Source organism: Lutjanus erythropterus, chromosome 1, assembly GCF_056507025.1.
Source record: "Lutjanus erythropterus isolate fLutEry1 chromosome 1, fLutEry1.hap2, whole genome shotgun sequence".
NCBI lineage: Eukaryota > Metazoa > Chordata > Actinopteri > Lutjaniformes > Lutjanidae > Lutjanus > Lutjanus erythropterus.
Window position 1 is genome coordinate 19709151 of NC_139317.1, and position 27752 is coordinate 19736902.

A 27752-nucleotide genomic window follows, 5' to 3' on the forward strand; every position below is an offset into this window, starting at 1 on the left:
CATCTGGCGTTACGGTCACTCTATCCCTTACTTGCTAATAACTGTTCTAGCCTTAGCATCAAATTGTCCCTCAGGGCTTGCCTTTCTTATTGAGCATCAGAGCTAAAAGGAACAGCCGCACAGACAGAGAGACAAAAAGTGACAATCATTGACATTTTTCACAGTACACAGTGGAAGCTACGTGTCTCACGTGATGACAGGACAAAGAAGTCCAACTCGACCTCAGCAGAAGAAGACAGGCCCGTGAGAGAGCCAAGGTTGTGTTCTGCATGAACACGAAATCAGCGCTATATAAAAGAATTCTGTGACACTGGACTGTGTTAGTCATCAGCACTTACAGGGAATTGGATGTGTCTGCTGCATAAAGTGGATTCAAATGTTTATAACTTTGGACATTGTTATTATTTTTGGATAGCTGGAAAATAGATAGACGGACTTGTTAACAGATTTTTACCACGAGTGGAGCAGAAAGTGTGAAGTTGAACAAGTTTAGCTTTACATGGTCAGATTTAGAGGTAGTAGGTCACTGGTCATGTTTTTTGAAGTGTCTCTAGAGTGTTTTTGAACTTCTGTCACTTGTCCTTCCCATGAAACACATATGCCTCCATTAGGAATGCACAAAAACTGTGAAATTTGATGTTTAAAATAACAATTTGGCAGAAGCTGAAGTTTTTTTTTTTGTTTTTTTTTTTTTTATGTCATTGTTATTTATTCCCCTCTTTGTGCCAGGGAAACAAAGAAAACATGGCACCCATTGCCCTCTTACATCATACCAGAGCTGTGTCGAGCCAGTGGCTTCATCTCAGAGAGAGCAGCTTGGTGTACTAGCTACTGGTGTCTGAGTCTGACTGCAAATAACCAACATAAAATTTAGTGAGCAGAGATTTGATGCGACAGATAAGTATCGGTCACTGTCATCTTATTTGCTGATAGGCTGCTTGCAGTCCACAGCACGAGTCTGCTTTTTTTTTTTTTTTTCCATTAATTAACTAATTTTCCTTGTGCTGACCACATGAACTTTGTATTAGTTTGCAAAACCTGGAACATGCCTCAAACTTGCAATTTTATTTTTTATTTGGGCACTTGAAGGGCAGTGAATGTGTTAGTGAACAGCTGCCTTTTTTACATTCAGCAGACACAGAGAAACATAATCATCCATTTTAAGTCGAGTTTCAGGCCACCTGGTGATTACCCAATATTCTACCTATTTTTAGTTCTGTTTTGGTCTCTACCAACCCCTGAGAGAAATATCTGGCTCTTTAGCTGCCAAATACGCTACCATGTTCACCAGCTAATTGCTAACCTTTCCTGCTTGCTGTTTTGTTCTGAGCTAGTAGCACACAGTGGGATTTAGAGCTTTTTTACTGCCTGCTATAGATGCAAACAGTGCTTTTGAGAGCAGTGGGTGGGAACCAAAACAGTAAAGTTGTGGACCAGAGAGCTAAACAATGAGCTGAAAGATGCTAACACACTGTAGACCTGAATGTAGTGATAAATCTCTGAGGATTTATCACATTACTTAAATTATGGATTGGGAGCTTTTAAGTACAATTGTGCTGGATTTACTGGCATCCAGTGGTGAGCTTGCAAATTGCAAACGGCTCGTTGCGCTCTCCCCTTCCAAGCACATCGGCGTATCTACAGTGGCCGTGAAACTTAGTTTGCACGTTCTGGGCTATTGTAGAAACATGGCAGTGCAACATGAGATCATCAGGAGATTATCCACAAATGAAAACATAATTATTATTTTTTTATTCCAATACTGTATTCCATTTCTGATATATTCTGCCAATACATCCCTGTAAATCTTACATACTCTACCTTTAATATCAGGAATTTGCAGCCTGGTTGAGGTGGAGTTAGACTATACTATGGGGTAATTTAATGTACTGTGTAACAATTTCTCCAAACTAATGACTAAATATGTCAAATAAATGCAGTGGAGTAAAAAGCACAATATTCCCCTCTAAAATATTGCGGAGTAGAAATATAGGGCACCACAAAGTTGTACAGTAAAAATGTACTCCGTTACTTTCCTCTACTGTGATTTAATCAGGTACTGTGGTTATTTCATGAACTGTTTTATTCTATTCAGTGTTAGTTATTTTGGATTTGTGCTGTTCAAATAATTCTTCTTTTCTCTTTTTTTCTCTTTCTTCCTGTATTTCTTCTGATTCTTTAAGATGACAGACAGACACGAGCCTTTCTGACAACAGAGATGACATTTGTTACACACGGTACAATAATGAAGCTCTGGTGTCACATTTGAATTCTTCCATACGGTTTCTTAATCCTCTGTCATGTGGATTGGAATATATTAACACACAGTTTTCCTCTCAGTAAATGCAACATACGCACAGTGTCAGTTTCAGTACAGTGTAATACTCCTGGGGGGCAAAATTCATGACCGTCAAGTGTGAATGGAAAATAGTTTGCAGCACTGAGAAAATCTAACCACTGTGGGGTAGTGTTTCTCTTCATAAGAATTCAGATACACCCACAACTGTGAAACTATTATAAAAATCTACACATTTCCAGCTTAATATCTGCGTGCTGAATCACAACATAGTCAGATGAAATTCCACAGGGCGTACATATTAAAAAATAGTGACCTTCACTAGTTCTTCTTGGAATATTTGCTTGAAAGACCAAGACCAACTCATTCACTTCCTTACACACATATACCTTTTAGATACATGTCTAATGTAATTTTGTTGAATGGAGACTTACCACTGTATTTGTCTATTTAAATACTTGAAAAGAGGCTAAGTAGATGAATTTAAGAAAGTATTGTAATTAAGACAAACTATTATTCTTGACCAAAGTAAGTTGTAGGAACAATCTCATATCTATTTTTTCTGCATTTTATCAGTATTTCATGTCTCTACTTTACTTTCACAACTATATAACTTCTCCTCTTTTACAAAAATGACATAAATTAATAAATAATTACAAGGGGTTAGTACTGGTATTCAATGAGATTATTTAAAGAAACACTGCCCCTCAGTGCATATTTTCATTCATGCCAATAGACACAGACATGATGTTAGTCATAATGTAATAATAGTGCCAGACTTAACTGCTGATCCTTTTGGATGTTTCAAGGAACTAATTCAATAAAGCAAAATGGAAGGGGCCCACTTATGGCATAGTGTACTCTAGACAGTACAGACCCAAGGTTGTCTACAACTTCAGTCTAGTGGGTAATTCAATGTGTTTTGACCTTTCGCTTTATGTCCCACTCAAATAGATCACAAGTTTGATAACTTGTCCTATAAAATTATAATGTGTGGGCATTAAAAATTGGCAACTTTTAAGTAACTTAAAACTTTTGCAAGGTTTTGTACTTTTTAGCATTGCTATAACATACTGGTACTTGCTCACTTGCAAGGATTTCATTTCCTGAGGCTCAAAGTTATTAAAGTTATTACTTTATCTTGCAGGAATACTCTGGAAAATCTGCTTGTTTGTCATCTCAGCCAGAGTAAAACGAGACTGATGAAATGAACTTCACGTCTGTGGGTCCAGTACAAAGGTCCAGGATGACTTCAGCCTTGCTTAGCTTAAGGCAAGGGTGTAGGGTGAAGGTTATGTTTCAACATGGAGGGGACACTTATTCAGTGGGGGCATCTGGGGGTCCTCCACCATGAAGTTTTGAGCATTTAACACTTCATTTCCTACATTCTGGTGAATGTTTATATACCAGTTTGTGCCTTTTTTGCATCTGTTTAAGATGGCAATGTCTCTCTCTATGTAAAGGAAAATACTTTTTGAGATAAAAAAAAATGTCCAAATACTGGACCTCCTCCTCTTCTTCTCTTCTGGCTCTGCCATGGTTATTAACTGTATATAGCTGCTTCTTCTTATTTCCATTTTATAGCATTGAAGGGGACATGTTCCCAGCCATGTCCCCCCTGAAATCTATGCCTATGAAAGGAGACAGTGAACATTACTTAACAAAAACAATGTTAACTAGTAAGCTAGTAAGCAAAACATTCAAATGTCACCTGTACTACAGCACATTGTGCAACACCGACAGTTAATTGCTTATCAAAATGGTTTCATAGATTAATTATTGCCCAGCTGGATAAAAGTGAGTAGCCATGTTTACTAACCCAGCATGGCAAGTGGGTAATCCTTATCGTTGAGCCCTGATCAGGCCACATTTTACTGTAGGAAGTTTTATTTAGTGTATGTGTGCAACAGCATTATTTCACCAAGGTCAGTATGTGCTGATTTCATCTAATTATCTTTTATTATTTCCAGAAATCTGAATATAACTCTGTAGCTTCTTAATAAGACATTAGTTCATTCTTGGAAGAGGCCACTGCAAAACATTATAAGGGTACTTTTAAAGTAAATGAATGGGGCTGATTTGACTGGCCATGGTTGATGCCATGCTGTAAACCACCCTGTTGATAATTCATTATTTGTAATCTAATCCCAGTTTCTATATGTGCTGCAGGTGTGCCGTGCGCCTCTGGCTACAGGAATACCAAACATAGTCGCCACACCCTGTGCACCTTGTGCATGGTCTGGTTGACTGCCCTTTCTCACATGGACCACTGGTTATCCTATTATGTGCAGGGTGGAGATGCTCTGAGTGTCAGGTGCTGCAAGAGTGCATTTGGAAGTGGTGTGTTAAGAAGAACAGTTTATTCATGGTGGAAATATTCATGAGAAAAAAGATGTGGGGGCAATAACATTACTGACAGAAATTACATAAAAGTGGAGGAACACACACACAATAATACAAACTAACTAACCAGTCGAGGCAGTGGTAGACCAGCAATGCCTGTGGTCTGCAGTCAAAATATTTTCATTATATTGTGCATTTAAACTGTGATTAAAATATGTTTTGTTGATGACCCTGTCTACAGCAGTACATTGCTTAGCTTCCATACTGGCAACCCTCTCTGCTTCTCCAAACTTGAGGCATGTCAATAGCCATTTACTGCAGGTAATAAAAAAAAAAGGAAAAAGAAAAAACAACTATTCTTTTAATCTTTAAAAACTGTTAAAACTACTTGAGGTTATTTTAGTACAAAACAGAGCAAAAAAAATCATAGGGAGCTGCTGATATTTCTCAGAACTGATAGCAAATCTAAAAATTAACATCAGTACAGCATATTCTAGAGTATGTTTTAGCCATACTTACAGTGAAAAAAGAGAATTGTTGGACCAACTTAAAAAATGTTTTTTCAAATCAAGTTAACAAGTTAGATTCCTTCAAGTGTGATGCACTTAATAATCTGATTACTTTCAAATTAACAGTCATGCAACTTAAATTAGGGCAAGGCAATTTAAATGTTTCTAATTTTCCAACTCAATGATTTGCTTTACTCAAAGGTAAAATACTGCTGTTAATAATTTAAAAGTATGGTTTCAGGAAAACTAGTTAGTGTGCAATTTTAGTTTAGTTTGTTAAATATAATTAATATAACTGCTAATGTTAACATGACTTAACATTAATTTGGCTTAACAATAGCTGTTTTGGTTCAGTGAGTTTACAAAAACTTAAACAATACAGTTTAATCAATTAAAACGGACCACTTTATATCTGACATTGTACATTATTTGATCAAAATATCATTTTGTCTTGCATTAAACTTTTTTTTCAAAATCACCTAGAGAAAATGGTGGCTGGAGTGGGAAAAAATATGGAAAAGACGTGACCGTAATGGCAAACTGACCCCTATTTGATTAAGACACCTGACGAAAACATCTGGAAACAGCTTAGACCTGCCACAATCAGCTGAACAGTTCACCATGAGATGTTGACAGTTCAGTGTCTTCTTGCTCAAAGGTTTTTGATGGTAGCTCCTTTTCTCTCATCTTTGTGCTTCCTTGTATATTGTGGGTTAAACAGACGAGGAGGTAATAGGTAACCCTAAAAACAACAATATGCAATCCTGGTGAGGCAGGAAGTGTACTGTTAGTCCCTGCATTCTTCAACTGATTTACCTTTCAGCCCCTATGAGAAGTGCACTTAAAAAAAAAACCTTGTGCATATTAGTCCCTTGTAATTGCTCATGATGGTTATTCTATAGTTTGTTATTACATCTACTTATTATTCTATACTATTTTCTTATTTCTTAACATTGCCACTGACACGGCATGTACGGATGCCTGGATTATCCGTGCATACTTAATATGATCTCCACTGAACTGTGTTCATTGTGAACCTCCTTTGTGTCGTATCCACCCAGTCAATTATCCACCACCTCAGATTAGTGAAGAAAAATACTGGTTTTCAACCACAGAATTAGAGTTGTTAGGTGTTGTAAATAAAAGCACTTGTATTTTACTTGGGTATTTCCATTTTGTGAAACTTTGTACTTTTGTTCCATTAAACTGTTCTGAGCAACCAGAGTAAATAAATGAGTCAGAGTTAGCAGTTTGAACCAGCTTAAGATTTTGTATTACGTTATGTGTTAGCAACAATTTAACCCTCTGTGCTTTTAACTTTAAGTTCAGTTTTGCTGATACATGATTTTAATGGATGCTATTAATGCTAACATTCAAATACTGCAGGTTAATGTATCACTAATTTCACACTGTGTACTTTTAATTTTTGAAACATAGGTACAATTTGCTGCTAATACTACACTTCAAACCAGGTTTAATACTGAATGAAATATTAGGTGCAAACCAGGCTAAACACCCAGTTAAAACACACCACATACTGAGCCAAATCAGGTTTAATACTGAGTAAAAAAAAAAAGAAGTAATAAACAGGCTAAATATTGATTCAAACAGGGCTACATACTGAGTCAAATCAGCCTTAATACTGACTTAAATACTAGGTAAAACCTAACTCATCCACTGACCAAAGTCTTGTGTAGTCACTTTAAAGGTGCAGTTTGTAAAACTGGAGCTAATTTTAATTACTTACATATAGTAGGTTATGAATTTACCCCTGGGGGTAAATTCTTACTTTATTTGTTGATTTGATTTTGTATCATTACTCGCAATCTGCAAAGTAACTGTTATCAGATAAATGTAGTAGAGTAAAAAGTATAATATGTAAGTCTGAACCAAGGACACAGAAGACTCAACATCTGCTGCTACTTTTATTGAAAAAAAAAAGAAGGAAAAAAAAAGAAAAACTTTTCTTAGAGGTATGAAACAATTTTTTTCATGCCATGCATTTTCATCATACAATCCTGGGCTTTTAAAAATTAATTAATCAAACTTACTCAGTTTGAATCAATATTTTGTTGAAGTCTAACTCACAAGTTTAGCATGGGTCAAGGTCAGTGTGTCTAGCCAGTACATGTACCCCTTTTCCATAAACACGTCCTAACTTGACTTGGTTTGATCTGACGCGGCCAAAAGTGACAGTGGGATATCCTCAGTGTTGTTCTGTTCATGGCTGATGAACAGCTAAGCAGCCTTATGAGAACAGGCCACACAACAGTATATTTCAACATGAACAAGACATTGTGAGGTTCATCAAATTATAGGTCACCCAAGTACAAATATACATTTTTAATAAAGGTTTGGGGGTCTGTTGCAACATCGGACTTCTTCCTTTCATATAAATATTGTGAATATAGGGATGCATGATAAATGTTGGGACAGTTAAATATCAGGGCTGATAAATTATCTTGTTATATCAGTCTATATTAGTATCGGCATATATTAGTCAACAAATATTGGCTATACTAATATCTGATGTGACAGATTATGTCAAAGCATTTAATTTGAATTCTTTAAAAAATATTCTATAAAAGCTAACTTAAATTTTAAATTTTAAAATCTTAAGTTTTTTGGTGAACTTTACAAAAAAAAAGAATATTTGAAAAGTTAGAACTGTTCTTTGTTTTTGTTGTAATAGTGATGTCAGATCAGATTTAGTTAATTCAGAGCTGTGGAATAATAAATCATTCACCTTTGCTCACTATATCTAAACCTTTCTTACCTTCAGGTGTGCATAAACAACAGGTTATATGAACATCTTTTTAAAATACAAAAGTGTGAAACTGGAAGTTATCTTATCATGTTACCCACGAAAGCAGATAATTATCGCTTATCAGCTGAAAAAAATCCGTATCATCCATCCTTACATACATAATCATGTTTAAATTGTATGTTTCATTATCATACGGATGTAAGTTTAATAGATAAAGAGTAAATTGTCCCTGAGTAACTAACAGAAAGGCAAAAGGGGTTGCAACCGTCCCCAGTCTCCCCTACTTAGTTACTTTCCACCACTGGTATTTCTACACAGTAGTATTGCTACTTTTACATGAATAAAAAGCCCTAGCACGTCAGCCACCACTGCTAATACATACAACAACCAGTGCAAAACTGCAAATTTGACTTTTGAAACAGTTGTTTAAAGTGAAATGAATTGCTTATTACCTATGTAGGACCTGCACACATGTTGTGAGCACTTTTACCTGACTTTGTGTGTAACTGTAGCTGGGTACTGTGCAGCGGTTCGGCACACTCTGACGTTGAGTTGTGGTGCAGGTTTCAGTATTGCACAGGCAGGCCGGGCCCAGTGCTGCAGGTTGTCCGGTAGGGTGCCTGCCGAGCTACAAGCATGCTGTTGATGTCAGGAGCAGAGGAGGGGAACGTGAGGAATGGCTGAAAACTGACGGTGATCTCCTGTTAGGAAACAAACCAGCACGGCTAATGATTGTCCGGTACGTTTAGCTGAAGATTTCACTGCCCCTCTCAGCCTCGCGACGCATAAGCGGCCAACCGCTCGGTTTTTTTGTGGTTATTTAATGGGACAACGAAAACGCAAAAAAACGCAAGGTAGGCTACCGCTCCTGTCGCCAGCCCTGCTGCTACTTTATTTTCATGGACTAATACGACACACAAGGGGGCTGAGAAATGTTTCACGGCAAGGTAAACCGCTCGTCTTCGGAGACAACGTGTGGCTTTTAACGCTAACTAACCGCTAACCGTTGGTGTTTTTCTGCCTCGTGAATGTATGAAGTGCTCGGATCTTGTTTTGAAAAGCGTCGGTTAGGCTTCATCTCTTCGTCTTCATGCCTCAACCGACCAGCAACCACATGAGAAGAAGAAGTCGACGTCCGGAATAGATTTAACCGCAAAACAAAAGCCCCCCTGCCCCTCTTTTTAATCGCTTTCATCCGAACCGACGAGGAGCAAAATGCGTGTGGATTTGTTTTGGATATGTTTGTGGTGTTTCCTTCGTCCTGGTGCCACCGGTCAAGGGCAGTCGACGGCCGTTTGTTCGCCCTCATGCAGCTGCGATGAAGATGGGGGTGCAGACTGCTCCGGGAGAGGGCTGACCACCGTCCCGACTGGGCTCAGTGCTTTCACCTACTACCTGTAAGTAACTAACCGACGTCCACAACCTCAGAACATGTCTGTGCACTTATATACACCGAACTGTTAAGGCCTGGGTATGGGATGTTTGTTGTGTTTACATCGCATGTGAGTGAAAGGGCATTCAACATCATGGGGGTGAACTTCACACAAATGGCTTGCCAGAGGAAAGATGTTAGGAAGGCTCTCCCGGTTAGTAAGGGTTTCTAGTAATTATTTAACCACTAATGTGACATAACTCATTGTGCAGTGGACTAAACCAGGGGCTCACAAACTATTTAATGTCAACGACCCCCCACAAAAGATGCACATTACTACGGTTACCGAGTTTGAGAGGGTTGTGTCTTAAGGAATCTTCTTCTTAAGGAATCTCTTCGTACTTTTTTATTTTTTAGGTTTGACGATTGTAAAGTCCTGATCGTCAATCACCGATCAAAATAGGAGCACTAAATTACAATCAGTCAAAACAGCCAACACTTTTTATTCCCTTGTTGTTTCAACTTCCATAAGATGTGATGAAAGTTAAAAAATATTCCTTACTCTTTTTGCTGGGGACCCCTTACAATGCACTCATGGACTCCAGTTTGAAAACAACTTTGTAAACTACACAGAGTTAAAGCTTGACAGCTAGGGCTGCACGATTTGGCACAGAAGTCATATTGTGATTATTTATTGCGATTATTTTGACCGAAATTGCGATATGTGATCTGACTAGTGGAAATGATCAGCTTTGCATTATAATTTTCATGTTCACTGAAAGAAAAACTATTAAATTTGTGATGATGTGATATTTATTGAGGTCTGTCATCTATGCAGCACTACAGTACTTCATCATAATTTACTTTTCTCAGACATTTTTCCATTTGTAATTCGGTTCTAATTCAGCAATTTGGATATTGCACTTGGCCATATTGCGATTTTAGTGCAATTGTGATTATTGGTGCAGCCCTGTTGACAACTTGTCACGAACTTTCCATTTCAGTCAAAAAGTTGAATCCTTCCCTGAGACAGTGTGAAATTAGCTTATAGTTTCTACTCATGTTGTAATGTAGGGCTGCAAATAATAAATATTTTCATGATCAATTAATCTGTCAATTATTTTCACAATTAATCATTTTGTCTATTAAGTTAGGGCTGCAACTAATGAGCATTTTCATTATCAATAAATCTGTCAGTTATGGTCTCAAATAATTGTTTATTTGGTGTATAAAATGTCAAAGAATTGTGCGAATCAATTGATCAGTGTTTTCCAAAGTCCCGGTGACGTCCCCAAAAGTCTTTTTTTGTCCACTCCCCAGGTTTACTGTCATAGAGGAGTAAAGAAACCAGAAAATATTTACATTTGAAAAGCTAAAAACTAAGAATTTCTTTTATTAAAAAAATGACTCAAAATATATAAATAGATTAGCAAAATGATTGGCAATTAATTTAATAGTTGATTAATAATCATTCACCCCAGTAATTGTTCTAAATTGTTCAGCTCTCTATAAAATGTCAAAAAATTGTGAAAAATACGCATCACCATTTCCCAGAGCTCAAAGTGACATCTTCAGATGGCTTCTTTCGTCCAACTAACAGTCCAAAACCTTGAAAGTCTTCATTTACAATCATAAATAAGGAAGGAAAGCAGCAAATCCTTACATGTACGATTTGGAACTATCAAATATTCAATATCTTTGCTTGAAAATTGACCGAAATGATTAATTGAGTAGGCATCTTTTATTTTTTTTTTGACTGAGTAGTTGATTAATTGTCTAATTATTGCAGCTCTAGTAGATTATCAGTTAATTTTAATTGGTCAGTAGTCAATAATCAATATACGGAAAACTAACCAGCAGCTATATTAATAATTGATGAATCATTTAAAGAAAAAATACTTAAAAATCCAGCATCTCAGATGTGCAAATTTGATTCTTCCATGTGTTGGTAAACTGCATATTTTTGGGGACTGGTTCTGTTGCTTGGATAGATAGGCAAGTTGAATATGTCATCTTGGAAATTATATTGGCCGATTTTTAGACTGAACAATTAATTAAAAGAATTATTGTCATGTTAATTGATAATGAGAAAAAGTGTCAGTTGCCAAATTAACTCTGTTATATGTCAAGGTGGTCAAAAATACTCATCACAAGTTTCCAGAGCCAATGCAATGTCTACAAGTTGCTTGTTTTCTCCAACCAATGGTCAAGATATTCAATTTACAAATATGCAAAACTTCAAAAAGCAGCAACACGACATATTTAAGAGGCTGGAACCAGTGAATGTTGAGCATTTTTGCTTGATTAAAGTGATAAATCAATTATCAGAATTTCTGATCAACATGATTGGGTTTAGTCCTATTTGTGACCTCAGCACTCCATACCTTCCATCAAAGAGTTATTATCTACCTGTTGTTGCGCAGCACGTTGCATCTTTAAAGGTATTTTGTGTTCACAAAAATGTCTACTTTTTGCTAGGAGTGATAACGTGTTTGTCTAGGGCCACACTAGTGTTTAAAGCTAGTATTTGGTCTTCTATACTCTGCATTTCCTCTTTACTGTAACATTGTGAAGTCCTCTGTGCAAGCTGTGGTAGTGCAGTCCATGGAAATACTGGTTTAAACATTGGTTTGGCCCCTGACAAACATTTCATTATTCTGGCAAACAGAGGACATTTCTGCGATCACAAATATGTCATTTGAAGTTGCAACCTGCTGCTGGATAACAGCAGATTAAAATGTAATGTTTAGATTTTTCCGCCTAAGGTTTGGGTTGGAAATGCTATGTGACCGAATCACAAAGTAATGTACTGAGTGCTGAGGTCACACATAGGACCAGATTTGGGTGAGTAATGCTGCATGGATTGTAGCCAACAGTGCCTTGTTCCCTGTGCTGTACATGTAGTACAAAATAATTAGGAGTCAAGCATGTGCCGTTAACACATGCTCACCACAAGTCTGACAACTGCTTCAAGTGAGGGGACTAATTCTTATCAAAAGTGGAGAAAATGGGCACCAGGTATGTCATATCTTTATGGAATGGTGCAGTTACAGTTGATTGCCCCATGAAGAAACTCCTCAGTTTGTTTCACAACCTCTGGGTTAATCATAAACTAAAGTAACCACCTTGGCAACAGCATTGAAAACAGCAATTTATTGAGGCTTTTTGTAATTACTGTCTTCCCTCAAAAAAGGAAAAGAATACATTACAACTTCAAGTTTACATAATGCACTCGTCTATTTAAAATGTGTTGTTTGGTTTAGAATGTAGCCCAACCTGTGTTTTGCTGTCACATTGCCTGAAAGTATAAAGGTTCTTGTTTGTGGAAACCTCTGTGCTGTTTTGCCACCTTTTAAGAATAGTGGCCTAAGCCTCGCTACACCAGAACCAATAGTGTGCCTCTTAAAATCACCATTATTGTGAGTGTTAGGTAAACGGAGGAAGTGGATTCATATACCACGCTGTCAGGACATGTCGCACTAGGCCTACTGCTTACAGCTGAAGCTCTCAGCATACTACTCAGGGAAAAAATACTTCAATTTATTCTGGGCAGTCTGGCATCTCAATCACATGAAACAATGTTTTCACAAAATGATATGATAGCCCTTTCTGACACTCTGCTGGTCTATTTTATACCAAAATGGAAAACAAAATGTTGTTTTTCAAGATTATACTATCTTCTTGTCTCACAGCTGGTTATCTAAATGCTCTGTGACAGGTTTTAAACACTGAACTGCCTAATATATTCAGTTCAAACTCTTACAAAGTATGTGAAAGGTTGTTTGTCCCTCTCTCTGTCCTGCTCTCATTTGTTCTCTTGGTCTCTTGAACTTAAGTTGTCCTCTCCCACTCCCTCCGTCTTTTGTATGTGGAGCACTGGGGTTAGGGATCATGATGGATTAGTGAGACATATTGCAGCTGCAAGGGCTCCTTCTCTCAGGGCTAATGCACCCACAATGCTTTGCTGATGTGTAAGGAAAAATCTTATATATGAGTGTCTCGTCATGAAAATATTTGACCTGAACTTGTGCAGATTTGTTTGCAGTTATTATGTCTTTAGAATCAGTATGATTGAATAGACACTCAGAAAAATCTAGTCTAGTCGATGCCAACAACAGGAAGGTGTGTAAATTAAAAGATACAAGCACACATAATAGCAGAAACAGACAGATTCAAGGGAGTGTTTTGTATGTGCAACAATGCCCAAAGGTCAGGAAAATTCCACATTCAAGAGTGAGTGTTTTGGGTTAATTATTCTATTGTTGTCAATTTGTACCTTTGCTTTAGAAAAAAAAAAACATATGGTAATGGAGGGCCACTCATTTCACAATAAATCATAAGACAATGTTGGAGTAGACTCTTACCTACAGCCCACAGGGGCTTGAGTTTTGGCATCTGTAATGGAAACAGCCCTCTCACAGAAAAGCAGATGAGAGAAAAGACGAGGCCCCTCAGCCAGTAACAAAGCAAACACTCCTTTTGAAGGTATGTAGTTTACCTGCCACTGAATCTCTGTACAGGTTTCCCTTTTGGTACACTGTCTACATGAACCCTTGTGCATTTTGAGGGAGTAAGAGGGGGTTATTGCAGCTAACATCTCAGTTATGTTAGATCCTTTCATAGCATGAACAAGGTTGAGACTTAGGGAAAAAGGAGGGGTGGCGTCAGGGGTCTTGCACTCTGCTGGTGGAGCTTGCCGGCCTCACCATTGGTGCCCTCAATCCATTTTTAACTGAATGATACTTTTGTTCTTGGTCAGCAGAGGTGAAAGGAGCCAGTCAGTAGTTCCCACTCCCAACAGGATGACTTGTGGATGGGAGAATATTAATGCTCTCCCCCTCTCTGAGTCCCCAACTCTGTCCTCCACTAATACACCTGTTACCATCCCCCCATCACATTGCTTCCTACTGCTAATGATTGCAGGTTTTCTGAATCCAGTATTCACAATTAAATGTTATTCAAACTGAGTTTGGTAGAAATGTAATATTTTAGGGTTTTTGACTTCAATGTTTAGCTAGAATTTTCATGTTTAGCCTCTTAGTCTGCAAAATCTTAGGACATGATAATTGACCACTGATTGCTTAGAGGGTAAGACTGTGATATCTTTTGTAGGGATGAGTGAGTATACTATCATATGTATTTGTATATGTTCAACCAACGGAATTATCTGCATCTGTATTCGCAAATGGATGGGGCTTAAATGGGCAGTGGGTGAGACCAACCCAAATTTGAACATTTAAGCTTGAAATCGATGTGGGTTGGTCAGAAGTTGCTATTTTTGTTATTTATGAGAAAACTGTTTACAGAACTGCCTCAGAATTGAGCTTCAGATCAGTGTTTTTGATCACAAGTGTAAGAGGAAAGGTTGAGCAAGACTCAGCTGAAAGTATCTGTATCTGTGCCGTATCTGGTCCCGATAATGTACTTAAAATTATGAGTATCGGTACACCAAAGTACAATGTGCTAATATCCATAGTCATGATTACAGATACTCACGTGGGACATCACTGCTATCTGGTAATCAGGGGTTTAAGCACAACACAAAATGAACAGGTGCCATGATTGTCTGCATGCATCACGATTGTGTTTTTGAATATTGATACAATATCACAAAATGTAACATTGCCATTTTGAAGTGTAACAATATTTTCTTACACCTCTTACCTCTTACACCTATCTTGAGTCATACATCTACAATCTAGTTTCTAAATGATGATAGTTCACTCGCTCCTATTTCCCTATACATTCATGTCAGGCTGCATTCACGTGTTGACTTACTAGCTGCAGAACAATCCCAGTTGCTTTATCAATGGCACATGAGTAATGTAAAGCAAAACACACAATTAATTCAACATTCACGCATAGAACTCAATCAGTGTTCTTTGTCATTTCTCTTCTGCATTCACAGTGCTCCGCTGTCAGTCCTCATTACTATGTGGGAAATTGACATATATATGGCTCCATCCGGTCAGAGAATGGAGTCATCAGTGGGATTTCAGCTCTTTACTGCATATCTGTGACTTGTTAGTGATAACCAGCATCAACTAAAAACATTTAAAGACTGTAAAATCGTACAAACATACTCTCTGTGTGACTGTGTTTAAACTACTGTTGCAGTAACCACATTAGCTGTGTGTTCACAGTAATACAGGGCGAGCTAGCTGCACGAGCTGGTTAGCTTATCACTTGGTGAGGCCAGTTTACGAGCAGGCTGGAAACAAGTCTTTACTGACATTACAGCAGTACAATAAATATACTTAACATAGACAGTGCAGATTTATGAAATACAGGGAGAATTAAGTTATTGTGCTACATGAACCTGATACGACGTCTTCATTGATGCATGCGAAGCAAGAAGCAAGGAAAGGGACAAAATAAATTTTCAAAACAATGCTCTTTAAATTTTTTGGTGAAAAAATAAGAATCTTGTGAGAGAAGTGTGATGTCAGTTCTTAGGGAGGAAAATCGTGATTCACATTTTAGCAAGAATCGTGCACCCCTGATTTGAAGTATAGCAAATATTCTTTATATGAATTGTTTATAATATGTAGGGCACATCCAACACTTGTGACGCCAATTCTATAGGTGGTCCTAGGAACATGACATTTAGTCAGCTTAAGTCACTCTGAAGACCTTAGTGTAGTTGTGTTGTAACCCTAGATTGGAGCAGAAGGAAGAGCTGCTATTTTTGCATCCCATCATTCATCCATGAAATAACTGTGCGGAACCTCCCATTCGTTTCGGTTATTGATGTGGTGTAATAAAGATAAGTTAGCTTATAAATGTCCTCTGTAGCAAATTGTGTACATATGTAGTACATGTTACATTATCTGTTAAACTGAATGGTCTCAGAGTGTCTCAGAGAAACATTAGTTTGGGCTTATCTGTTTGTTACATACACTAGCTCAAAAATCCTTGATTGTGAGTTTTAAGGAAAATATGCTTAATGGAGTGATACATAGTTGGTGGGGGTGAAACAGTTAGTCCTGTCCTGAAAAGTATTGTAGTATCTCAAAAGTATTGATACTTCAATACTTTTTCCAATACCGTGTTTAAAAACGATACAATACTAACAATCAATAGTAATAAGTAATACTAGAAAAGAAAAGTCCTCATTTAAGATCTCAGTTTAGTTCAGTCTTTATTGTCTTGCCTGAAATTTGGCTTGCAGCAGCAAAACCAGACATTGTTCAGTGACTTTTCTGTGCCACAACTGCGTGCAGGTTGTTAATTCTGAAAAAAGAGAAAATATATATCCTTTTTTTCTGTGCCTCTGATTTTTTTTTGTTTAAATTTTGCCATGGCAGTGAAAGAGGTATCAAGTATTATTTCTTTATACTAGTATTGTATTGAAGTTAATACAATTAGTTTAGACAGCATGCTTAGACAATAAGTTTGTTGTCTCAACCCTACTTTCTTGTGTGCAGTAATGTTTTCATGGTACTGAAATTTCTAATTTCGATATCAGTACCTTGAAAAATAGTGACATTTTCGATACCATGGGGAAAATTGACTCCACACTGATTTTTATTAAAAGATATATATAGCAAGGACATAAAATGACAACAGATATAGCAAATGAGAGAAGTGACAAGAAGAAGACAGCATTGTGAGTAAGTGAGAGGATGCAGGCTATGTTGTCACTGAAATGGTGACTGTCTCTTCTCTCGCTGTATGAGAGGAGAAACAGTGAGATAGTTCAGCTGGTACCTTTGTATGGATACTTTGAAAAACGAATATTGAAAGCATTTCAGATATTCAGTATCAATATATTCTGCTATACTAGTATGTTGTAGAAGTAAGGCAAGTTGAGTATTAGTGCCTGATTACCAGGCACTAAGACTGACTGTCAGATTTTTATGGTTTCTCAAAAGTGAAAACTTAGCTTCAAATAAAAGAAAGTCTGGAAAAGGTCTTTGCAATGCAGTTGCCTTTCCAAAATTGTTGAGGAGACAAGGGGAAGCTCCTCTACCTCTGTAAATCAGGTCTCACTTCTTTCAGAAAGCGATAGCTAAAATAAAAACGTAAAGGAAGTGAACTTGTAATTTGCATTCCAAGATATGTAAATCCCACTATAAATATGCAAAATTATTGCCAGTACTATTAAAAATATCGCATGGAAATGTAACTTACTGCCAATTAAAATTGTAAAAATTGTTTGTATCAGGCTCTTCAGTGTAATTGCTGTTGAAAGAATTTTATTGAAGCCTTTATTAACTTACTTTCAGCATTAATGATGATGAAGCCTTTTTGATACAGTTCAGAAACATGGAAATAATTAGAGGCCTAATTTCAGTCTTGATAAAAAAAAAAATTAGAAATGGATATTGTTATCTGAAGCTTTGTTTCCTATTTAGTACAGATTGGCTGTGCAGTGAAAGCAGCACAACAGCAGCAGCTTTCGGTGGACACTGGATCCATTCACCTGCAGTAGTGCTGAGCACTTTGAGGTTCTGACAGAACTCAGCCCAGCACCCAGTGATGGACTCATATTCCTAAGTAAAAAAAATACACTTGAAGTTAAAGGGATATTTCAGGTTGTAGGCATATGTAACGTGACAGCAGTTATACAGGCTAGTGTTGGCAGCTGTATTGGTTCAAATGGAAGCATCTAATCCATCAGACAGACAACTCAGAGTCACAGCTGAAATGCATCTAATGGAGACATAGTGTGAAATGGATCAATGAGAAAGTGCCTGTACAGTAAAAGAGATCAAAATCATGAAGAAAAAGAACTTTTTCATTTTAATTTTAAATCTCACTGCCTGAATGTACACCTACTTTGTGTTTGCATGTCTCATTGTTTGCAAGTCTTCATTCTTAAGTGTCAAACAGTGGTTAAAAAGATCTAAATGTCCATCCCGGTTTACCAGTATGCAGAGTTCACCTTCAAATGTTTTGTTCGATGAAACACTCCAAAACCAAAAAATATTGAATTTACACTGATCTAAATCAGAGAAAAGAAGCAATTTCATTTAGAGAATATGAAAACATTACATAATTTTGATTAACAGACTAAGTGTTTCAGCTAACTACTGCTTAGATTTTTCCCCCCAAAACCTACACATGCCTTTTTTAAACATGTTAATTATGGCCTTCATTGAGAATTGGCACCATGAGACACAGAGTAAAAGAAAAATTAAAAAATAATGTTTCAGTTACCAGTGAATGGATTCTTGAACTGCTCGTCACATCTGACCACTGTCTGGCTGAGTGGTCAACCTGAGTGACCTCCCTGTCTACGCCATTTCTAACAAACTATGACAGAAATAAACTGTGACTGAAACGTGAATGAGAACATGTGACAAGTTCTCTAAGTGCCATTGCATGTCTTAATTTGTATTTTATCTATGGCCACAATCTATACTACTCTTTTGTGATTGGCTGCCTGCGGTCCATTAATACAACGTAAAATATAGTTCTGGCTAAAAGTTTAACCACCTCCAGTGTGTAAGGTTTATTAAACTGTAGCCAACCACAGCAACAGGTCTTCTGCTATGTGCTATGTTAGCAGTTAACTTAGGTTAAACAGACTTAGTTAAGTGTTTAACTGACTAACGTGGGTGGTATTGGATGTGTAAGTCATAATTTTTACATGAAATAAGGAATGTTATAAGTCTTCATAATTAATTACTATGTGAAGAGTAGTTTACAATATTCTCAATATGATTGCAACACTGACAAGGTCAGTCATTTTGCATGTAAAATTTTGTCATGAACAGTGTGGCATGCCATGTCTGACCATGACAGATTTACAACACTGTCTTTTTCATGTACATTGAAGGTCTTTTACACACCTCAGAACATTTTCACAAAATACAAGTCAGTCAACTTCAGGCCATAAGTTTCACTTTCGCTTTCACAACATGAAATTTTGTCTTAAGAATACAACACACAGGAACAACCAGTAAGATGAGTCAGCAGAATATTCAGAAATTAAAACAAAAAATTACAATTTCTGTTCATCTTTTTCATATCTTATTGTTTTACAGCATTGACTCTCATAATAGATCTAATAGGCAAACAGAAAATAGTTTTTATGTTAAAGTGAAAACTAAATCTAAACTGAAAATCAGTACATAAGTTTTCATGAACATTTTTACAAGACAGTGTGGTGCACAATACAGTAGTGTTTAAAGAATGAGTACAGTAGCTCTGTCTGGTTTCTACCAGGAGTATTTTAGTTTTTGACTGTGGGATCTTTATTCAACAAATGTGCGTTTTTTGGAGGAGAGATTTTGTTGTGTCCACTTTGCCACACAGGCTTGATTTGTGAAGTGCTGCACTGATTGTTGTCTCTCTGGTGAAACCTCCCATTGGAGCCAGTGACCTCTCTAGTTATGTCACTGCAGTTCCTGGCATCTTAGCTATAATCTCAATCAAAGTCCTCTCCTGGTTGTTTGTTTTGGTCGGATAACTAATTCCATTAAGAATCTGGCTTGTAGTTTTTCCGAATGATGATGTCTGTTCCACTCTTAGAAATAGTTGTACACAGTTTCTCAACAGGCAGTTTTTGTCAGATTGTCAGAAATACCTTTGCAAGAGTTACACCCAGTAGTATTAGGTGTAAATATTTAGAAAGCTCTTTGTATGACTTTGTTTGTGTGGTAATTGAGTGACTCATAAATCTGTATAACTAGGGCAACTTAAATTTCAAACAGTAGGTGCAACTGGCTGCAGATCAGTGCTTAATTTTTGTGGACAGTTGTAGGCGCTGTCTGTTGTGGAAGGTAATATGGTCATATTAACATGTTGTCCAATAACCTGATCGGGCTACAGATCAGGACTGTTAAGTTGTGTATGTATCTTGCAAATGTTTCAATCCAGTTTGTTGTTTGCTTTAGTATTGTTTATTTTCAGTTTATTGTGTGCAGATTAGTTACAAAAAAGTCAATTTCCAGTTACTTTTTGTGTCTGATTGTATGAAATTTCAAAGATGTAACAGATGTACAGAGATTAACATGTGTGTTACAACAGGGCAGAAACACAGCAGTTCAAATCCGTAACTTCTGTAGATTCACGACTAAAACATCTGTATTTCCTCAAAAGCAGAAATATGGTCAGTTGGTCTTAACAGATTTATAACGCCCAGTGTATGTACTGTTCATCTCATTCATTAAGAAATAAAATCATCATGTGTTGGTGGCCCTAGGAAACATGATTGATGTGGCCTATTGTATCGTCTTTATTAGTAAACTAGTAAAATTGTGCCTCTTTGAAAACCATTGCATTGCCAACCATGATTTTATACCATGTACATACTGGTATATACCATAATCATATGAGTGAGTAAGTTGACTTTAACCACTGTGCAGGCTAACTTAATCGATTATACCATTTAGAGATGAAATGATTACTTGATTAGTTGATCAACAGAAAACTATTTTGATAACCTGATTAAGTTTAAAGTCATTTTTAAGCAAAATTACCTAACATTCACAAGTTGCAGCCTCTCAGTTGTGTGACTTTTCTTCATCTTATGAAGGAGTAAACTGAATATGTTTGGGGTTTGGACTGGTTATCTAACAAAACAAGCAATTTGGAAGATGTCACGAGGACCTTCAGGGAATTTTGGTGGTTAAAAAAATGTGAGTTTTCAGTATTTAATGGCATTTTATAGTCCAAAGGAAAAATTGATTAATCAAGAATATAACTGTTAGTTGCAGGCCCAGTACCATATAAGAGAGAGCAAATAGCAACTGCAAATTAATCAAATTAGGATTGCATTATTTATTCATGAATAAAGATTATTCAGCTACTACAATCTTAACCAACACATTAACTACAGAGAGGGCAACAGCGATCCATTAAAAACATTTTATGTAGTATTTCTATGTTGTCTATCAAATTCAGACTGTATCTTTAAAAGGGTGATATTTTAACTTTTAGAACATGTTCATACTTCATCTTAGCAGCCATATTTTTTTTTTCTCCAAGCATGTCTGTTACTTTTCTCAGGTTCTCCGCTTCCTCTCTGGTAAGATGAAGCCAAGCAGCACATGGGATAGAAATTTACTGATACCTGTTTGTAGAAGCATTTAGGCTTGTCACCATTTATCACAGCTGCATTTTTAGTGTCCCCTTCAATCTATCTTAGCAGGGACGGGCCAAGACCTTGATGAGTAAAGCAGCCAGACACAGAGGGAGGGAGGAAGTGTGATAGAGTCATGCAGGCCTCCCGTACTCCCCAGCCCTGCATGTGGTTCAGACCAGTCAACAGTCTGCGGAAGATTGAGTCAAATGGTTTAAAATGTGGTTAGGGATGTATCCATCTGACCACCAGTGGTGGCAGATCTGCTGCAGTGGTTGCAGAACACCACCAGAAATGTTGTCAGGGTCAGAAAAAAAAGATAAAGAGTGGGTGGATGTTGATGGAAGCGTTGTTGTAGCCGCACAGTCTATATGGTAATTGGATAAGCAGGTAAGTGGAGATGGGACATAGGTCGCGGGGATGATGAGGGTTCTGTCAGGGCCCGCCTTTTAAGGCTTCTGTGCGTCTGTGTGTTTGTGTGTGTGTGTGTGTGTAGTTGGGACTGCAGAGGAAGGGCAATATGATACTTGTAGGATTCAGGGGCCCACACACAAGGTCCTAGAGAGATCTGGCAGTGAAATTCAAGATGGCCAGTTGGAGAGTGAAAGAGGAGTGAGGGGGACGGGGGGGCAGCTTCATTTGTGAATCCCGGATGTTTTTTCAGCCTTGATATGTGCCATCTCTTTATGTATGGTGTTGAGGGGGGTTTTCTTTGAAGCAGGTTGTGGATTTGTAATCAAGATTAGGATCCAGAGCGGCTGTCATTGTGTATGTCTCCTCAGTAGACCTAAGACAGCCTTTTGTCCCCTCTTTTATTGTGATAGTCCCTCACTTTTCACAACCATTTAGAAAAAATACACTACACTGCTTTCCTAAGTAATACATTTTCAGTAGCAAGCATATACCCATCAGTGTGTGTGTGTTTTTTTGAATTATAATTATGAAGATAAACACATATACTCATATTAGCTTTGGTGGGGAAGCAAATCAAGTCCTGTGTGCATATTTTTCATGCTGCTACATGCCTATCTTTACTTGAAGTTGGTTTGAAAAATGAAGATCCCTGGGGCTAAAGAGAAGGGCTTTTTCAGGGCTTTTTTGTTGAGGTTATACTCATGCAGGCTCAGTCAAAAGACATGAACCTGCCATAAGGGGTAGGTGACACAACCACCCTATTGTTTATATATGATGTTTACAATCACAATCAATGACCTCATCATGTTAGCATATTTTTTTTTAATTGTTGGAATAAGGCTTCACTCAGATGATTTCATTTCGAGACAATTGCAAATTAAGTCTTTTATTAAAATCTGAGAGAATTTTGATCAGCACGGTTAAAAGTGGCTTCACAGTGACAAAAAACATTGAAATAAATATTTTAAACTAAAGACAAGCAAATGGTTAAATAATAAAGTGCCACTTTACAGTAAGACTAACCTTATAGTAAATGATTTGTAACTTGTGACTTACTTATAATTAAGTTAATTAGGTTGTAATCACTTTATAAATTATTAATGAACGGCTATAAGTAAGTTACACTATTTGGCAAGATCCAGTTGCTGCTTACTGCTAATTAACCGTACTAGCAGAGTTATGAACATTTATAGCTGTTAAAAGGAAGCCTTATTGTAATGTGTAAAAGACATGACTATTTAGTCATGACTTAATATCGTTTATGACTGGCAAAAGGAGCCTCATTGTAAAGTGTAGCCTAGTTGAAATTGTCAAGGTAAACAATATTGCCAAAGCTGTAGTGTATGAATTAGAGCCTGACCGATATATAATTTAGCCAATATTATTGCCCTGGTATTGGCTGATCACAACTATGTCGGTCTGTATCAGTATCGGCTTATATGTTGTCCGATATACACTCATATGAAAACTTTTTTTTTAAACAGAACATGATACAAGTTGTTTTTTATTTGTTTGCTTTATAGGCAACATTTCATGTGCATTTGATCTTTTTTCTTAATTCAAGTTTAATGTATAAATATATTTTGTTCTATTTGTGTTTTTCATTTATGGTCATTTATAATAATGAAAAATACCTGGAAAAGTTTCAAAAGTTTTTGATTATTGAGATGTTCTGACTGTTCTGGTTAAATACTACTAACTTATTAACAAATATCTGTTTGTTAAGCTGAAACTCAGAGTATAAATGCTGCTGACTACATAACTAATTAAGCAATGAGATCTGAGCCTTGACACTGCAGATAATATCAATATTTTGCAAGCAACCAGTCATTGTTGCCCTTTTTAACTTAATGTGTTGAAATAGCTTATTCATGATGTATAAAGTTTTTATAACCTAATTAAAAATGTATTTATAAACCATTTATAAATATTTTCTAAGGGTAGTCTTATTGTAAAGTGGTACCAAGAATAAAAACAAAATTGGGGCAAGGGTGTGTAAGTAAATGCCTTTGAGAATAGATAATCTTGTATGGTGGTCTATTGTTGGAAACAGCATGAAAACTGAACAGGTTTTAAAATGTATTTCAATGAAAATATTTAAAACGTATCATAGCAGTGATGTGACTCAGTCTCCCTATCAAGATCCTAAATGCAAAGTTAACCAACTTTTTTTAAGGGTCTTAATGAATGACTGCGTTTCTAACTGTGTTTCTAACTGATCTTTTTGTTTCCACAGTGACCTGAGCATGAACAATATCACTGAGCTTCCAGCATATGTTTTCAAGAACTTCCCCTATCTGGAGGAACTGTGAGTACATGCCTCTTTTTTCCCTTGTTAATGATGTATTTACTCTGTACAATGTTGACATGAGGGTCGGGCTTTATGATATGCACCTGGATATTTGAGTTTGCACTGCAAAGCACACATTAAAGGTGCACAACATGCCCTCCTTCTCAGCTGAAGAAGATAAGCGTTACGTGAGGTCACAAATCACTCACCATTCATGAGTTGAACAAGGGCAGTTATAAAAGGTGCAGTAAAGCTCAATTAAAAAGGTGAGGTGAGACAGCATGTATTGAAGCCACAGTCATGTGACATCCTGTGTGGATTTTTTGCTTTTAAAGGATTATCAGGGTGGCAACAGCACATCTATGCTCTGAGGCTTTTGTTGAGTGGCGTACATCTAATCTTAGTGGGTGTTTGTTATTTCTTCACTCTTTAAATAGTCCGCTGTCTGGCTCAGTGCTGCCGGGAGTCAGAGATAAAATCTGTCTACCTGATATCAGGTAACATGCAGCCCTGCGAAAACAAAATGACCAGTGAATGAGCAGAACTCCAGCAGTTCCAGCTCCACTTGGCCTTTCGTGGGCATGTTTTTTCAGCTCTCGTGCATCTTTCAGGCAGCCGGGTCTTCACCCTCTTCTTTTCCATATACCACTTCAGTCTGCTTTGTCAAAAAGGCAATTTACTTTTCATCGCATTGTGTGGAGGAATGCAAGGCAGGAAGGAAGAGGGCAAAACAATAGTTTCCATGGCAACAAGGCTAAAAAACCCATCCAGTCTCGCTGCTACTTCTTTCTTGTCTTAGATTGTCGTAATGGATGGACTCTGGCTGGGGTGTCTGTTCTTGAAGAAAGGTATTTTGATTGACATGTGCCCAGTTCATATATGTGTTTGTTTAACCTTTTTTTTCTGAGAACAAATCTGCAGGGTTGTCTCAGTGAACTTTGGTGGATGACTTTTTCGCTGTAGGGCTGTAGCAGTGTCAGTGAACCAGGGCATGGGCCCTGAGGGCAGAGACAGCAGAGAAAGAGTTGACAGAGAAAGAGATCAGGGAGAGAAAAGAGAGTGGGCCATCCTCACACAGGACAGGACCGGAGACGAGGGAGGAATATTCCCTCCTCCGTAGTCACGCAATCTCCTCGGCTCTCTTTCTCTCTTGCCAAAGGCGCTTCAAAGCTCAGCAGACGTGATGACAGGTATTCTCTGTCTTCTTTGCAGTTTGTTTATATTCTTGAAAATAACCTATGACTGATATCACTCTATATATCTAAGGTGAATTATGGTAATGACACCTGGGTCAGTCTTCTGTTTTCTTTATGTTATATTTTGTTGGCAGAATGATTTAAAACATTTATTGTAATTTATTTGTTTAATAATAATTTTATGTTGTTTTTGAGTTTCACTTTATTACAACTATGTATTTTTCATACTGTTGTATCCATTTGTGTAATATTTGCACAATAAATAAAGACATTTTTTTTCTTGCTACTTTTAATCAGTATGGACCTGGCTGAATGATGTGCTGTAAAATTCATGTCCATGTAATTTATCATTTGCCTTGATAATTACAAAACAGTATCCATATTTAAGTGTCCTATCATATATGATAATATCTTAATAATTTTTTTATATGATAGCATAACAAATCATATCGTAATGATTCCAGTACTGTGACATAATATGGTTGCACATGGCAACAACAAGCATGACTGCAATTGAAAGTACCATGGCTTCTACCTCCATGTTGGAGGAGTTGGTTCCAAAAAGTAGAGTGACTTCAGTAGTAAGGAAGTGGTTTGAATGCAGAAGTTCAGATTTACAACAAACTACAGGAATATATAAGAATTTCAAGAAGACTTTAATAACAAAAAGCGTTAATACAACAAACCAAACCAAATTGGATTAATTGGTTTATGATTGATTTATTATAGGTTTAGCAATTAATTTAATAGATGATTAATATTTGATTGGGCCCAATTGTTGCGGCTCTAATTAATGTTTGTCTGATTGGCATGGCGAATGGCTCCAAATACTCCAATACCCAAGAGCAGCGGTCGCTGTTACTAAAGAGGAGCCAGTCAGAGGCATCAAACAGAAAAAAAGCAAATTTAAAACGGCACATAATTTTTAGCTTATGCTGCTAAAAACGCTGTACATAACAGAATTTTAAGCTTGGTGATGTTTCCTGCTCTGATACTTTTTGTTGAGTGGTAGTTAACTTTTTATTTTTTGCACTGACTCGAGTTTCATACTGATCCAAGTCTGAGAAGAGCTCTAAAATTGTCTGGGAAAAATGAATGTGACACTTACTGCTGGAAGGAGTGGTGCCTAAAATGGCTCCTCCCACTTCACAACTCTATTATAATTATATGATTGTTGAGATTTTTTCATATGAACATGTTCATTGCCAAGATGAGTATAGGAAATGAAGTCACAGGCTTATGATCACAGCTACCTATACCAACACTGGTAAAAAAAAGGTGTGTATTGTACATGTGGGAGCATGTCGTTTGGGACGGGTGCTTGTTTGGGTTTTGCCTGTATTGTTACAGCTAAATTTTTTCTGTGGTAAACTAATCATGTTTGTAGCGCTTTACTGCTGTCGGAGTGCTCTGCAGGGCTCTTTTGTGATTTTGCTATTGACAAAGGTAGACCAATGGGAGTGGTGTTGCACAAGGAGAGGATTTAGCCTTTCCTCAACGAGATTTAGCACATTCTTCTTACCTCGCTGAAGCCTGGGGGGACATGTACTGAATTTGCTGAAAGATGTGAGGGGAGGAGAAGCTCTTTATGTTGTGAAACCTGAAGGATATCATGATTTGTCAAACCATGTTGGCATGTGGTGGTTTGCGGCTGGTGTCAGTGAAGTTCAGGGTTGTATGAGTTCTCAACTAATTAAGTCATATTGGATTAGCCACGTTGGTCACTATCTGCTGGGAATGAACAAGAATGACTCAACAGCCACAGATGAGATTTGTGTTTTGAACTTGTAGGCGTCTATATGCATGACAATGTATACTGTAGTCATGACTATAACTGCAGATTATGGTCTTGGAATGAAAATCTGATTTCAGAAAGCTGTTTCTTGACAAATTGTGGGTCATGAGAGACACAGATGTTTACATCAATTGGTTGACTGGTTGGTATTGTGAGTTGTGGAATTCAGCTTTGGATGTTGGGTTTGTCTCAAAGTCAAGTCAGCCTTTCTATGAAACTGGTGAGCAGTCACATCCGAATAGGGTAGGTTGGGCTGACCACAATAAATAGAACAGTAAATAAGGCCTGTGATTGGCCTATTTAATGTGGATTTAGAGCAGTTTGTCTCGTTTGTGGAGGTCTCTGAATAAGTTACTGTACAGTAACTCTTAGTCACACTCACAAGCTCTTGGACAATTTCAGTTTAGAGGTATAGAAAGAATTTATTTAACTTTTTTTTTAAGTCTGTCTTTTGGGCCTGCCATCTTCTGTGACACCATGTTTCTTGCCTGCTTGACAGTTGACTTTGCCATTTCCATTTCTTAGGTACATGGAGACAGAAAAAAATGTATTAATTTGAATTTGAGTCTGTAGCCAGGTCTTAATCCAAATGTGCCATTTATTATTGTAATTAGGGGTAGGTTCATGGAACCAAACAGCTGGTGGCGCTAATTCTCCAGTTGAGTGATATTAACAATTGCAGATGAGCGAGATGACATAATTAATAGCGCCAGTCGAACCTCAAATAGTAAAAATCAAT

General features: G+C 37.2%; 1 protein-coding gene across 2 annotated transcripts in view; it reads left to right on the forward strand.

Annotated features, from left to right (window-relative positions):
- The first annotated feature begins 8400 nt into the window (after positions 1-8400).
- lgr4 (leucine-rich repeat containing G protein-coupled receptor 4) overlaps positions 8401-27752 on the forward strand; it is a 38460-nt gene continuing 19108 nt past the window's right edge. For both annotated transcript variants that reach the window (XM_084716154.1, XM_084716164.1), the window contains exons 1-2: positions 8401-9312; positions 23969-24040. In XM_084716154.1, coding sequence (XP_084572280.1) covers positions 9131-9312; positions 23969-24040 — 254 coding nt within the window. In that variant the 5' untranslated portion in view covers positions 8401-9130. The remainder of the gene's footprint in view (positions 9313-23968; positions 24041-27752) is intronic.